General features: G+C 39.4%; 1 protein-coding gene across 1 annotated transcript in view; it reads right to left on the reverse strand.

The window, feature by feature from the left end:
• Positions 1–227: 227 nt before the first annotated feature.
• LOC108243296 (thrombospondin type-1 domain-containing protein 7A) overlaps positions 228–14,669 on the reverse strand; it is a 209,459-nt gene continuing 195,017 nt past the window's right edge. The window contains exons 27-31 of the mRNA XM_017428635.3: positions 10,895–10,993; positions 9,362–9,444; positions 7,280–7,493; positions 5,345–5,432; positions 228–2,003 (exon numbers count right to left, since the gene is read on the reverse strand). Coding sequence (XP_017284124.1) covers positions 1,913–2,003; positions 5,345–5,432; positions 7,280–7,493; positions 9,362–9,444; positions 10,895–10,993 — 575 coding nt within the window. The 3' untranslated portion in view covers positions 228–1,912. The remainder of the gene's footprint in view (positions 2,004–5,344; positions 5,433–7,279; positions 7,494–9,361; positions 9,445–10,894; positions 10,994–14,669) is intronic.

The raw sequence follows: 14,669 nt of genomic DNA on the forward strand, positions 1-14,669 counted from the left end.
AGATGTAATTTTATTTTATATAATGAAACAGTTTGTGAGAAACTCCAGTGGACGATAGCACCTGTGTTATAGTTTGAAAGCTCCAACAATCCTCAGGTTTTGCTTTTAAATCTTTATCTTTATTTCTTGTTCCATTTTGGTTGGTTTAATCCAGATGAAGAAGCTGTGTTACAGTGGCACCCAGTGGTTGTCTGAGGTCATGAAGAGCATTTTAAGCTGTTGAAATGACTCGATGACCACGTTTCATTGACAACCGTGTTCGCGTTTATTTTCAGTAATTCTTTCCATACATACGAACAACCTGTACAAAACGGTCAAATCTTTTTTTTTCCCTCTCTTTTTTGTCACAACATACAACTTGCATGATGATAACAACAATCAGCGATATCATACACCCACTTTGCAATATTTTAAACTAACATTTTCTGTGCAATACAAAATAAATGTACACATACTTTTGATTTTTTTTTCCAAAAAATAAAAAAAGTCTATTTACAAATTTCACGAAAAAAGTAAACATTCTCCACACCAGTTTTCTTTCACGCTGAACTCAGAAGAAGCATGTTCATATTGACATTGTATAGTTTATTTGTACAGGTTTTTTTTTAATATACTTTTCTCTCTTATGTAGTGAGACTGAAAACAATAGAGCATCTATGATACGGTTAGTACATGAGGAAGTTGTATAAACTCAGTAGTCCTCCAAGAAAAGAAACAATTTAGTTTTGTTTAATTTGCTGTCGTGTATTTTTGCCCATTTGACAAGCATTTCAGTTAAATTGGAGTCAGTAAGGCAGAAATGACATTTGCATGGCGTGAATGGCTTTAGTTTTACTCCACTGCTGCAAAACTTTAATCTCTCCACGTTGTGTATTACTTCAGGTAAACAATAGGAAAACGAACCGAATAATTAAAAACAAACTACCCGCTGATATCAGAGTTGCATCTGGGCAGAAATGAAGTGAGAACACCAGACGAGATCCACAAACCACAAAAATGTACTTTTACTACAACCAAAAAAACTCTGCAGTGAGAAATAAAATCTATACATATTATTTACGTCACACCTGTTGGTTCTGCTTTTCGTTTGAACGTCCTCGTGTTGTTGGCTGCTCCTCTGCTGTCCGGTCCCGTTTGTGGAAGAGGCAGTGTTTTATGGCAATAGAAGGTAGAAGTCACGTGTGCATATCATGCTGCACTAATATAGTGCAATGTAGTGCCTGAAAGAAAGCAAGGGCAAACAGGCAGGCAGTAGTTTCCAGGCTTCTCCTCCATCAGCATCGTACGGATCAGTTTATCCCACAAACACAGGCTTGTGCGCCTCTGAATCAAGCAGAAAAAGGAGGGAAAAATTGCCTTCCTTTTGTTCAAGACTGGAAAAGAGATTTGAGTCAAAACCCAGCTGAGGATTGAGGGAAAAGGAATCCAAACCTTTTGATGGAGATTTTCTTCTCCCTCCTCCTCTTCCCTGCGGTGACTTTTGGCAACGTACGAACAGTCAAAGCATCCAAAGCCTCCAGCTACTCAGCGTTTTTCAGGGACGAGCAGAATAAGCATGTGTGTGCAGAGAGGTGCTGCCATGTTCAGAAGCAGCAGGAAAGCAGGCGAGACTCTCCTCTGCACCCAGCCTTTCCTGGGTCTCACATTAATTGGTGTTCAGGGACATGTTGAGGCAGGAAAAAAGGTTTTTCACTGACTGAGCTGGAGGTCACGGAGGTTCTGACAAAACAAAACCAAAAATAAATTAAAGAAAAGTGGCGTTAACAGAGCTCAACTTAAACCAGTTTCTGCTAAGAGGATTATCTGTGATGTGTCCATTCATGCTGCAAACATCCATGTCCCTCGCTGTAATGACGTGATGAAGTGGGTTTCTGTGACAGGTGAAGTGCTCGGCGAATTGTCTCTCGGAGGACTACATGTCCGTGTCCCCGTCGTAGGCGAGAGTCAGAGGTTTTAGTCGGTTGTTTTGCTGCCTCTGTCTCTGAGGTCTCTTTGGCTTTTTGCTGTGTGAAAAGATCGAAACAGGAAGTTAGAATAAGTGCCGAACCACTACCACAGATCATGACTGTAGGTGTGGGGCAGAAACACAAACTGCAGGGGAAATGAGCCACGGTGATAGTTGATTTTATTGTCTTAAAAGCAAATTCCTTTGCCTCACAGACTTTATTACTGGGGATTTTCAGGTTTAAAGTTTGACAGAACTGATGCCGGTCCATTCATCTTCTACCGCTTATCGGCAGTCAGGTTGCGAGGGCAACAGGTCCAGGAGGGAAACCTAATGACACTCTCCAGCTCCTCCTGAGGAATTCCAAGGCATTCCCAAGCCAGAGAGGATATTTAAACCCTTCAGTGAGTTCTGGTTCTGCCCGGAAAACCTCCGAAGGGAGGCATCGTAATTGGATGCCTGAACCACCTCAGCTGACTCCTTTAAATATTAAGGAGCAGCAGCTTTAATTCGAGCTCCTCACCCTATCAAACACCATTTGTTCATCTTCATCCACATGGAAACACTGACAACAACCCATAACCTTGTAGTAACTATGCCAGGCCTGTATATGTTGCTGTAACGCTCTTATGAATATTTAAGGCATGAATTTACCTTTACACAACCTTTCTAAGCAAGCTTTGATTTTCCTTTCCCAACTAAAAATGGCCACAACGTCTCAACTGATGATCTCATTTTGAACAAACTTGTTGAGTGGAGTAATTACAGTTTTCATGAAACATGACTTGGAACTTTGCTGTATAAAATATCCTCAATACGTATCAAGTTAATTGTTGATTTTTGCATTTAGTTAAAAAAAAAAAAAAGAAACAGCTAAACTTAAAATGACTAAACTAGTCACAAACAAAAAACTGTCTAGGGATTTTTGGCTGAAATCATCACAGAGTGGAAGAGCTACAAGTTGACAGGATTCATAATCTATAAAAGCAATAAAGTATTAGTAGCTAATTTGCATGCAGGCTTTGCACTCAAGCCAGACATCTGCTGGTTTTCTCTCCTGGGGCAAGAGAGACCTTTAGAGGAAAGGTAAAGCCATGATTTTTACTCTGAGCTGTCAGTTCTGCAGCATTCATGTCTTGTCATAAATTTTACGATGTTCAAAAAAAACATCCTTTAAAGAACGAATGTAAAAGACCGCCGACATCACCGCATTTATTTCAGTCAGGCAGCAGGACGGTCCAATAAATAGTTCTGAGGAGTTAAAACTTTTCTCCTACAGTCAGGGAGAAGTGATGCAGTGTTTTCTGCAGCGTTCAGCAACTTCAAAATGTAAAATACGGAGAGACAATCAGAAGAGCAAACGTTGTGTTTACGATTATTTTAACTTAAAAATGATCTAAATTAGACTGATTTGACAGGAATTTAATGTAGTTTCTTGATTCACCACAAGAGGACAGTGTTACCTTTCTACAGAAACACTCCCAATTTAGTATTGATTAGTTAACAGTTTAAAATTTGTTAATATTCAGGTATCAGCTTCATATCATCATGTTTTTAGTTTGTCCTTTACCAAAACCATAAAACCGAATGTTTATACTTACCAAAATACATTTCTGTTGGGACGTAACATTACAGTGTTTAAGTAAAGTTTAAGACAAAACTAAAACTTTACATCATTGTATAAACACACAATGTGTTTCTAAAGTGCTCTGCTGATATGATAAAAAGGATTGTAAAGATCCTTAATCTTCTTGCAGTATACGGTGTATAAACCTTCAGGCTGTTATTGCTAGTCAGTTTAAATAATAGCCTGAAGCTTTACACACGCTATTTTGGGGGAGGATTAAGTGTAATTGGCTTCAGCTTTTCATTTTGTAGCTGTGTAAGCACATTAATATGTTTTAGTTTCTTAAATCAATTCAGGCGAGTTCTTTACACTTGCTATTTTTAGACCAAAATGTTTAGTTTTGCAAAATGGCTGTGTTAGAAGCGATGTTCGATCGTTTTATCCTCCTCATCAAATCATCAGAGTATTTTAGAAACACTGAAGCTCATCATGTCGTGTGTTCATGCTGCTGGTTTCAGTTTTAACCAAAACATTATCTTTTACCTTTACATTCTCTTGCTAAAATGAATGTTTTCACACATCCCACTAAAAAAAAACAACTGAACTACAGATTCTCAGTATTGCAGTAATCGTACCTTTTTAATGTGGGAGTGATTCATTTTGCTTTATTAGAAGTGTTTAGAAAATATGCTGACATTTAGTTAAGAAAGTAAACTGGACTGGAAAGAGTTTTTTTTTTTGGTGTCTACACAGAGTGCAAGTTCAGATCTTCTTAAGTGCAGATCCATGGAAAGGTCCTGAACAATTAATATGGTAACTATTGTAGATAACTCTGTGTGAACTGAAGTTTGGAGAAGTAGTTAAATTTTGACCAGAATGATGAGCTAATGGCTAGTCCTAGAGGAGACAAGACCTAACTGGATTGCTGGTATCTTAAAGAAACTTCATTGTAAGCGTCGAATGGAGTCTGGCGGCGGTTTGGGCATCTGGTAACGATGCCTTCTGGACACATTTCAGACATGTCCCTCTGGCCTCGAGACCACCCAGAACTTAAGGAATCTCTAAACTTGCAACCTAGTCTCAGATAAACAGCAGAAGATGAACTTCCTGCTCAATATTATGTTTCTGCCAGTATAACTGTAATGTATTCGACCTTGGCCTCATTCAGACTCTTTAGCTCTAGTCAGATTAAGCTATTTCTCCAAACTGAGGTCATTCAGAACCTTTCCACATGACTCTTCTACAAATGATCTGGATAAAGAGCTTTGAAAAACATGTTTCCACACCAATCAATGTTCTACTGAACGTTACAGGCTGAGAGACCTCATGGGTCAGATATGGAGCGCTTAGGATTGGGGGTGAACAGCCTCTATGGGATCTAAAAGCTCTAAGAACTAAGAAAAACACTTTTGGGGTGATTTTTCCTCACCTGCACCTTCACTCAGCTAGTCAGGCAGAACATTGGACACTTTTCCAGAGCTCTCAGGGAAATTCAGGGACGGGGGTTTGTGTTGAGGGTAGAGGCCAAACCCTCCACATCCTCATTAACTACTGCTGTTTTGAGCCAGCTCTTGGCATTGGGGACAGGTGTAAACCATCTCATGTGAGTTCTGGCCCATCCACATGGCCGTCCCGTTGGTGTCGGACTCTTGGGCCTTAAGAGAGCGATGCAGTTTGGCACAGAGGCTGCTGCTCTCACATGAAGCGACAGAAACGAAGACAAAATGATGTGAAGGAGGGCATGGTTCAACTCAAAGTGGGTGGGGATAAAAATAATGGAGCATTCATGAATGAGGATGATGACAAACAGGGGATTAAACTCATCAACTCACCAAGCTAGGTATATCATAGACACTATGAAAATGAGGAGCACAAAGGCTCCAGCTGCTACACCATACACCCACATCTTCAGCTTCCCATCTGTGGAAGAAGAGGCTCGTCAGTTTGTCGGTTTACACTTAAACACGACACCAACAGTCATTAAAAGAATGCTGCATGTGTTCGATCTTCTTTTTACTAATTTAACATCATAATACAGCTCATTATTTACAGTGTAGGTTCCTGCTGCTGTTTATATAGCAGCGTTTGAGTTATTCCAAGGAGGAGAAATTAACGTTACAATCAGTGTTTCTGTAAATGTTGCGGATCATAAACGCAACAATTTTAGCCAATTACCAGACCAAAACGTCCTCTTACAGAAATGTTTTGCAGACATTTACACACAGACTCCATATCTCGCAAATTGCAGACACATTTGCATCTATTTTCCTGAGTCACAACTGTGTGTTTTTTCTGGTTAGGAAAAATTAATGAAGAGAAAATATAATATTTCACAAATTTGGTGAAACAGGCCCGAGGCCAGCAAAAGGGTCAGAACTGGTCCACTGCGTAAATCGGCCAATAAAATAAAAGCTGTTGCGGGTTATAAAAACTGAATTAACACCGTCTGCTGTTTTATCACAAGGTTCTTAACCCTCAGATATCAACTCCACACACTGTCTGAGCAACACTGAAAACTGTTAGAAACAGAGGTTAAACCAGATTATTAATTTTATCCTCCAGTCAGTCAGGAAAAATATTAAATAATTCATTTTACCAGGCTGCAAACTTGTTTCCCTTCAGATACCTGGTATTTATTTAGCTAAAATATCACACTTTCTGTTTTGTCTTGACTTAAATTAGATTTAAATAGCAGAAGGAACCATTGGACTAAGCAATGCAATAAATCACTATCTGCATTTAAAACTAACTTAGATTTTCCTAGTGTTGTACTTTTGCAAAAAATGCGTGCTTTTTAAAAAGCTAAAGAATGCCGGGGTTAATGTAAGTGAAACTCCATCTGTTCTGCACTCTTGCTTCCTAAATGTTTCTTCTGCAGCATTTTTCAGGAAACTCTTGCAGACGCTTTAAACGTTAAGGTAGCAGCAGCTGAGAGCAGAAAGTCTGCCTCATCCACTCATTTTACAGAATCTGTGCCACGTTTCAGGTGCAGTTATGTTTAATTTATGTTAATTAAAAGCTGATGACACAAAAACGACAAAAAAAGTTTTTTTCTGTTAAAAGAATTCCTTTTAGTTTTGTCTTATTACCGTATTTTCCGCACTATAGGGCACACTGGATTATAAGACGCACTGTCAATGAATGGTCCATTTTTGTACTTTTGTCATATATAAAGCGCACAGGACTATAAGGCGCATAGTTGTGCACCTCCCAATTTTTGTAACTGCACATGGACCGCCGCACTCCATTCAAAATGGACAGTTTCGGTGCTCTAGCGGAGCTGGTTCACCTGCATCAGCATTTATATGATCCCTCTATGAGAGATCACAAAGATAATTAAACGATTCAAAACTCACGGGAGGATGACGTAAGCGCCATGCATAAACGTCTACACTGCTGTGGGCGGGGCCATACACGACTACAACCGAGCCTTAATGCTGCAAACGCCGCGGCTTTGTAGTTTACCAAAGTCGTACATGTATAAGATGCTTCAGATTACAGGGTGCACTGTTGTTTTTTGAGAAAATTAAATGTTTTTAAGTGTGCCCTATAGTCTGGAAAATACGGTAATACATTTTGCATTTATTTACAGATATTTCCCCTCCAAGTTGTGACAAAAGAGCGTTAAATGATGACTGTTTTTCCTGCTGCATCAGATTAAAACACATTTTCGAAAGTCTGTGTAGCCTCCAAGTAGACAGAGAAGCTCACAGAGATAAAAGGTTTAAACTGGTAATAATCCAGAGTAACCAGTGTGGTGGTCTGACCTGGTCCGTAGGGCTGCAGGTACCAGGTCCGCCCGGTGCGTCCAGGCTGGCTGGTGGTGGGCAGCGTAGGGTTAATGGCACGGCTGGTCTTCACGTCGCCTTTCTTGTCCCCCGCCGTGGGGATCTCCAGGATTGGGATGGGGGTGCACTGGTTCAGCTGCCCGGCAGAAGACAGGACTTCTGTGAAGCCCTCCTCGCACATGCAGATCCCGACCTGCAGGGGGCAGCGCAGGATCGGATTTGATCAGAACAAGGGGTTTGTGGAATGAGCTCAATGAGGGGGAGCTCCAGAAAGATGTCTTTCTCATCAGTTTGTTAAAGGTAAATACCACAAAAAAAGAATTAATCATCTCAGAAAAGGAAATTTGATTCTAAACAAAGGAAAGGAAAGGCTGAATTAGGAACTTAAGAAACAGAATGAACATTAATAAACCACAAATAATCAAAAAGGTTCTTTTTTATCTTTCAGGCCTGGACTTAACTTAAAATTGAGGAAAAAAATGATTAAACTAATTAGAACAACAGAATCATAAAGAAGGATGAGGCTCAGAAACAGACAGGAGAGGCAAAATCAGGCTTAAACAGCGTCTTATTTCCATCTTTCTGGTTGTTGTCTTTGAATTGTACCAAAAAATGTACACAATATTTAGACTCAGCTACACTTTCATCTAAATGTGTCACAAATTTGAGCAGTGATAGGAGAAAAGTGTCTCATTTCATTTAGACAATGTTCTGTTTTATGATTAGTATCAAGATAAGCCGTAGGTGGCACCAATCCTCCAGCTGAAACTGCAAACAGATAAAGATCAGTTTGACTCATTTTCCACCTTTTTCAACCATGAAAACTGATAATCAGAGGATTTTTTGAAACCTGTTTTATGTTCACATTTGGAATTGAAGGCTAGTAAAGATTAGATGAGATACAATTAAACGCACTGGAAAATGTTTATGAAATAAGATTTTAAAGAGCTCGGCACAATCTTGTGTGATTTGATGTCTTGTTTTATTCATTTAGTCTAACTCACTGATTCACATGGGCTGGAACAGATAAAAAACAGTTCTCAGTGCAGTAAATAACATTTATAAGCACAGCAAATCATAAAACTGACCATTAAATTTGTGTCAACACCTCTGCAGGGCTGAACATGAGGTTCATGAAGATCTGTTTACCTGACAGAGCGCAGGTTCTCTCTGCTTTTAGGATGATTGCAGTCGTGATTGTCTAATTATTTTCACTCTGCTTCTTCTGTGATTGAAGGAGTCTGTCGGCCCTGCCTGCAGCTCACGCTGATAATCAGCTTCTTTAAACGCCGCACAGGCTGACGAAACTTAAAAGTATCAGCGAGTTTGAAGTTTTAGGGGCTACCGCAGACTCGGGTTCCTAATTCTGATGCAGCACAGTTGAGCGACACTATGCAGAAATGGGTTTTACATTTTCATGCTGCCGTCATTTCATCCCCCGCTGCATTCAGATTCAGCTCTGGCAGCGGCGCGCCACAGTGGGTGCACAGTGTGCCATTCATCAAGGCGACCTGCACCCTCAGGTTCAGGTGCTTGGGATTATTATGTGACTGCCGGGTCAGCGTTTATGCTAAAGTTTTCCTGTTTGCACTTTATTCCAGTCAACCTGTTTCACATACTTTGTGTTATTTTAACCATTCGTATATCTAAACATTCGGCTCAGAGATGGTATATGACTTTTATGCTTCTTGAATTTCTGTAAAAAATAAAAAGAATTAAATCTACTGCTGCATACTTGCTTTATTTTTTTGTTTTCTTGTAATTCTTTATCTTCAGTTTGGTTAATTTAGCGTTGAGCTACGGCTTTGCCAATTTGATCTTTTAGTGTTTGCTAACTAAATTTTGAAGCTACTTTTATCATTTACCTTCAGCTTTGATCATTTAATTGTTTTTTTTAACGGTTCTGCTCAATTTCTGCTTCTTTTAACGTTAACAAATATCAGCAGTCATTCAACATTTCCCAGAAAATCCAACTTTTTCTGGTTTCTCATTCTGTTGACTTTGTTTCAAATACGGATCATAAAAACAGGTTTTAGATTAGAGAGTATAAAAACAGCTCACCTCGCTGCAGAAAGACTTTGGCATGAGGCAGGGCGGGTCACAGGAGCTGTTGTCCACTGGAGGATTCATCACCGGACAGCCTCCTGCAGATGTGAGGTTTAAAGAAAATAAGACATCATCTGCGTCCCGTGCTGTCTGCTGAAGGTTACGAACATAATTTTAAATCTTAATAATTTGTTTTATTAAAAGGCATGTAAAATTCTGCATCTCCATTTGTTGTTTTTTTCCAGACTCCAGTGAAGAACCACTTGTTCATGTTTTAAAGATGAGATAAAAGCTGTTTGAGCTGCCATCACCCACCACCTCCACTCCTATTAGAAACAAAGTTCCCAGTTTTTCTGTTTTTTCTTGACATGTTGTGTTAATTTCACCTCCTACATGAAACTGCCACCAGTGGTTTAGACTTGTTGAGCCTTTGAGCTGCTGAGTTTATTTATTTCTTTTCCACTTTAAAGATAAACTCAGCTGCACTATCTATTATTCAAAACACTGCGTGGCAATGCGTTTTAATTTCTTCTGAGTTGAAGCCTCATTAAAGCAAACTAAAGCTTCTTTTCCTCTGCCCGTTATGGTTCGAGTTTTCTTTATTTCCCACACACCATTTGTGTGCACAGATAAGATATTCATGTTTTATATTTTGAGGACTGTGCTATCAAATCGCTAATGTGTTTACAGTAATATGCAGACTCGGTTAGTGGTTAGTGCTTTTTTTTAACATCAGTTTTAAATATGTCAGCAAGTGATACCTATAAAGAGAATTATTTCATCTAATGAATGAGTTCAAGAAAGACTAATCGATTTTTTTGTTTTTGCATAGGGGCAATTTCACAAAAAAAATAAATTATTCATTTAACAGATTTTAAGGAGACATCAGGTATTTGCTTTTTATGAGTTGAGATGATTTTCTCTGAAATACGCTTTGATTTAAACACCACCTTACTCTTCCTTTCTTTGGGACCATTTTTAGGGGGACATAGTTGTTGACACTCCAACAAAAAGCATGGTAGTGGAAGTGTTATGAAAAACGCAGCTTTTAATCCTGTGGAGGAATTTCAAGCGGGAAGAACAGTCTCCAAAATGTCTTGAAACACTCGCAGGGAGTTTCAGTTTCCTCACTTGAGTCTCAGATCCTTCTCAGTTTGTTTTCTGTCATTTGAGAGGGCTCGAGTTGTATTTTGACACCTTCACATCTCACAGAAGAGGGGCGGGGCTACAGCCCTGAATGTCCAGGTCTAAAAACCCCAGAGACGACATCTTATTTTAGTTTCTAAAGTATTAAATCCTAAACGTGGGGGCGGCTGCTGAGGTGAGTATGATGTGGGCAGAGTTGGGCATTGGATAACGTGTACAGCGTAGAATACAAATTTAGGCCGTGATTTTCACAGGTTGGCTCTGGAAAACATGGCTGCACACTTTGCTGTTTGCACGTGAGACTGCGACAGAAGATTTAACTTTTTTACACAGTTTTGATCCAACAGTAGCAGCCCAGGTGAGATAGTACCTTCAGTCTGCTGTAAAACCCAGAGTCCGTACCTGTGACGTTGAGTCCATCTGAGCGCTGACACCAGATCAGCGGGCGCGTGGAGTTTGACCCGCTGCTGCTGAACCACTTGTACTCATAACATTCACCCCCTGTGAGCAAAATACAAAAACAATCAACACCTATAAACACTACAATTTGAGCCTGCAGAGAAGACCATTAATCATACAAGTGACAGATTAATAAAGCAGCTGCTAAATTATGGTTGTATAATAGTCTGCTGTCACATAATGTCCAGTTCAAGGTTTTTAATCTTCAGTAAGAGCTTTTGCTTAATGACTTTCTATCAGTGCTATTATGACTTTATCAATATCTCCATCAGGGCAGTAAATGACTGTATTTCCCTATGGAGTCTTGTGTAACCAATCATCGGTGCAGCCAATTTCACTGTGTAAATGAACAATTTAACCTTGAACAAAAGAAAGATCTACTCTCCGCAGGTCTGGGTACAGTATCACTGCTCCAGTCGATGGCACGGCTCTATCTCCCGCTTTCACAGGACGATTTGTCTGCGTCCGAGACAACTTCATCCCTAATGTGCTTCACTTTTCTCATTCTCTTCCTGCTCTGCTACATCTGAAGTCGTTTTTCAGACGTGTGAAGTTATCACTGCGTCGACTCATTTCAGTCGACGCTTCCCACCGTCTTTTACGAGCAGATTGGAGTTTCACCAAGATAAGAACATTTCTCAGAGGAAGAGCAGACATTATTTCTGGAGGCAGATGTCATATGTGAGTGCAGTGGTGTTAGAAGTGTGAAGATGTTAAAGGGCCAAGGCATCTGACAGATGAGGATTCTTACTTATATTACCAGAAAATGACTAAATTTAACCACGCTGTAATGAAACGAGCAGCACTTATATTGTACTTTAACACCACTAGAAACAGAACTAAAGACCAAAGTGTCTGGCACATTTTTTAAAACTAAAATTTAGGGCAACTGATTAGGAAGGAAAGAGATTACGAAGAGTTAAAACTCACTTTTCACTCTCTAGTAATGCTAATACCTGCAGGGCAAAGTTCTCAGGTTATCCTCCTTAAAGCAGTTGTCCATAAATCTTGAACAAATATCCATTGATTGCTAAAGTACTCTTTCTAACCAAACTTCTTGGGCAAGAAAGGCCACGAATGATAAATCAGTCAGAAATGGTGACTGGACTGTACTTATAAAGCACCTTTCTAGACAACCAGGCCGCTTAAAGCTCTTCACAACCCAATCTGAGCCCTCATTTACCCATTCATACAACACTCTACTACATCTCTACAAAACTAATCTGAATACATCATTCTATAGAGTCTAGATCACATTGAGACACCAATGGGGCATTCATAGATGCAATTAAGGGGGTTCAGCGTCTTGCCAAGAGACACTTCAACATGTGGCAAACTGGTGGAATTGAACCTGTGACTGTCTCATTGAAGGATGACCGCTCTAACCACTGATCCACAGCCACCTCAAAAAGTCAAAGCCCAAATTTTAATCTCGCTAAGATAGCGGAAGACCCAACAAACATCTTGTAACACAACAAAAAATAAAAAGTTTCAAATAATATTGGCGGATGAGAATTGGCCTGAAAAGACAAAATTGTTGTAATTTTCCACGAGTATATCAAATTTATTACATTTTCAACCAATAAAACGTGTTATTGACTAACTTTAACTGGGGGCAGGCTTTCACTGTAAATGTTTGCTTCTCAAACTCTTTAGTCACATTTTCAATGATATTAAAGAGATTTTAGATATTTTAGATAAAAATCCCCTGTGACTCTGTAAATTAGTCTCCTACATGTAACCTGCTTCAGTAAGGGCAAACTTTTCTTTTAAATGAGAATAAAAGTTATTGTTGCAGCAGTAGAACTGATTTTAAACTGTAAAATTAAAATTAATTTTTTTTTTTACATCTCTGGGCACCTAATGAATAAAGGTTACTCTAATATTTACTCTCATTTTGGCTTTCTACTTGTCTAAAAAATATTAATTCCTTCAGTGTTTTTCTAAAAGTTGTAATATTTAAAATGGTGAGAATGTTTTTATTGAGAATGTCCCTGAAGCTGTTAGGGAACCAGCTACAGTTTTTACATTTTTTCTAGTTGTAAATGTACTTGCAGGGGAAAATATTTTATTCCTATCTGCAGTTCGTTCATTATGGCCATAGATGTCGTGGCAAAGCGTTAAGAGAAATTAGCATTCGGTAAAAATGCAACGGGGAGACAGCTTTGGTTTGTTTTTCTCATCAAACCACTCCCTCCCTGCATCCCAAACCTCCTTGTGCCCGTCCCCGCCCTCTTCCTTCCACCGCCTCCTCCTCCCCCCTGAGCGATGCTGTGAAATCAGGTCAGGCTTTGGAGCCGTGTACAGTAGCCAGGGAGGGAAGTGTGGAGGAGTGGGAGGCGTGCGGGGTAGTGGGCTCTCTCTGCAGACGGAGCCCATGGCAACTGTTCTGTATATGTTGAGCCTTACTGGTGGTGATTCACAGCTCGGTTGGAACAGATTCCAGGTTTTGTCCCGTTTGGAGTTCACTATGATCCAACTTTAGTCCAGGTCAAACACTTCTGATTTAGCTGCACACAAATGCATACATGCTCATGTTTTTACGGTCCAACCAAAAATGGTTCACTTTGTAAGTCAACTTATACAGTAATTAACCTGTAACAATATAATAGCATTCACATGAACCACTGTGAAAGTTTGGAGACTGAAGTTGTTATAAAATGGCAGCAATCAACTTCGGTCTTGGCTAAGGTCAGACAAGCCATCAGCTCATCCGTCCCGTCAAACATAAACTCTTTCTTCAAACTGAGGTCATTCAAGAACCTAAACCATTGTTAGAGGGGTCTGAATTTGTTATTTGTAGACAACATGTCTATTATTCTGTATCTGTAAGTAATTTATTAACGCTTCCTGACTTTCAAGATGGGAGTTTAATTTAGAAAATATATTTAAACCTCCCAAATTACTCATTACAGGGTTATTTCAGAAGAAATATTAGGTAAATCCTGCCAAAGTGACGCTTAAACACCCCAGATGTGCTATTTGTTGCTACTACTGGTGGTATTTATGCTTGGAAATAACATTAGTTTCATGTAAATAACCATGTAATAGAAAACAGACAGCAGTGTAAAGATCTATTAAAAAATAAAATAAAATAAAGCGCTTCAGTGAACGGCTGAATGCTTGCAGATTGGAGAACTTTGGTCTTAGCTGTAAGTTTGTCAGTTCTGTTGAACAAACTATTCCTCCAAACTTCCTCCAACAGATAAAACATTTATTATTTAACACATTTAGACAGGGCTGCAGCCACAGTAATGAGTGATTAAGACTCTCGTGGAGCAGCAGAGATCACAACAGTCAATGAGTGCGGGGTTTCCTCACGTCAGAGCTCTGACTCAAGACATCCCTTCTGGAAAACCACCAATTAACCCGATGAACAGACAGGAAAACGAGCTGTGGTTAGCACTTCTGTTGATCTCAGTTTTATCTGGAGCGAAGAACCAAAACAATCTCCTGGTTAGCTCTGGTACCTCACGGTAGTGCTGGGCGATATAACGATACATATCGTGGGGACAATAGAAAAGTGTCTATCGTCATATATTTTCTTCTATCGTCTCTATTGTTTCTATCGTCTCTATAGTTTCTGTCGTTTCTATCATAATTGTATCAATGATTCATGTAAATATTTCATAACGTAGGCTACGACGAATGTATTAGTGTTGTCACTTTGCATACATTCAGTTTATATAAGTGATAAATAATAAGAAAAAATAACTAT

This window comes from Kryptolebias marmoratus, linkage group LG16, assembly GCF_001649575.2.
Source record: "Kryptolebias marmoratus isolate JLee-2015 linkage group LG16, ASM164957v2, whole genome shotgun sequence".
Taxonomy (NCBI): domain Eukaryota; kingdom Metazoa; phylum Chordata; class Actinopteri; order Cyprinodontiformes; family Rivulidae; genus Kryptolebias; species Kryptolebias marmoratus.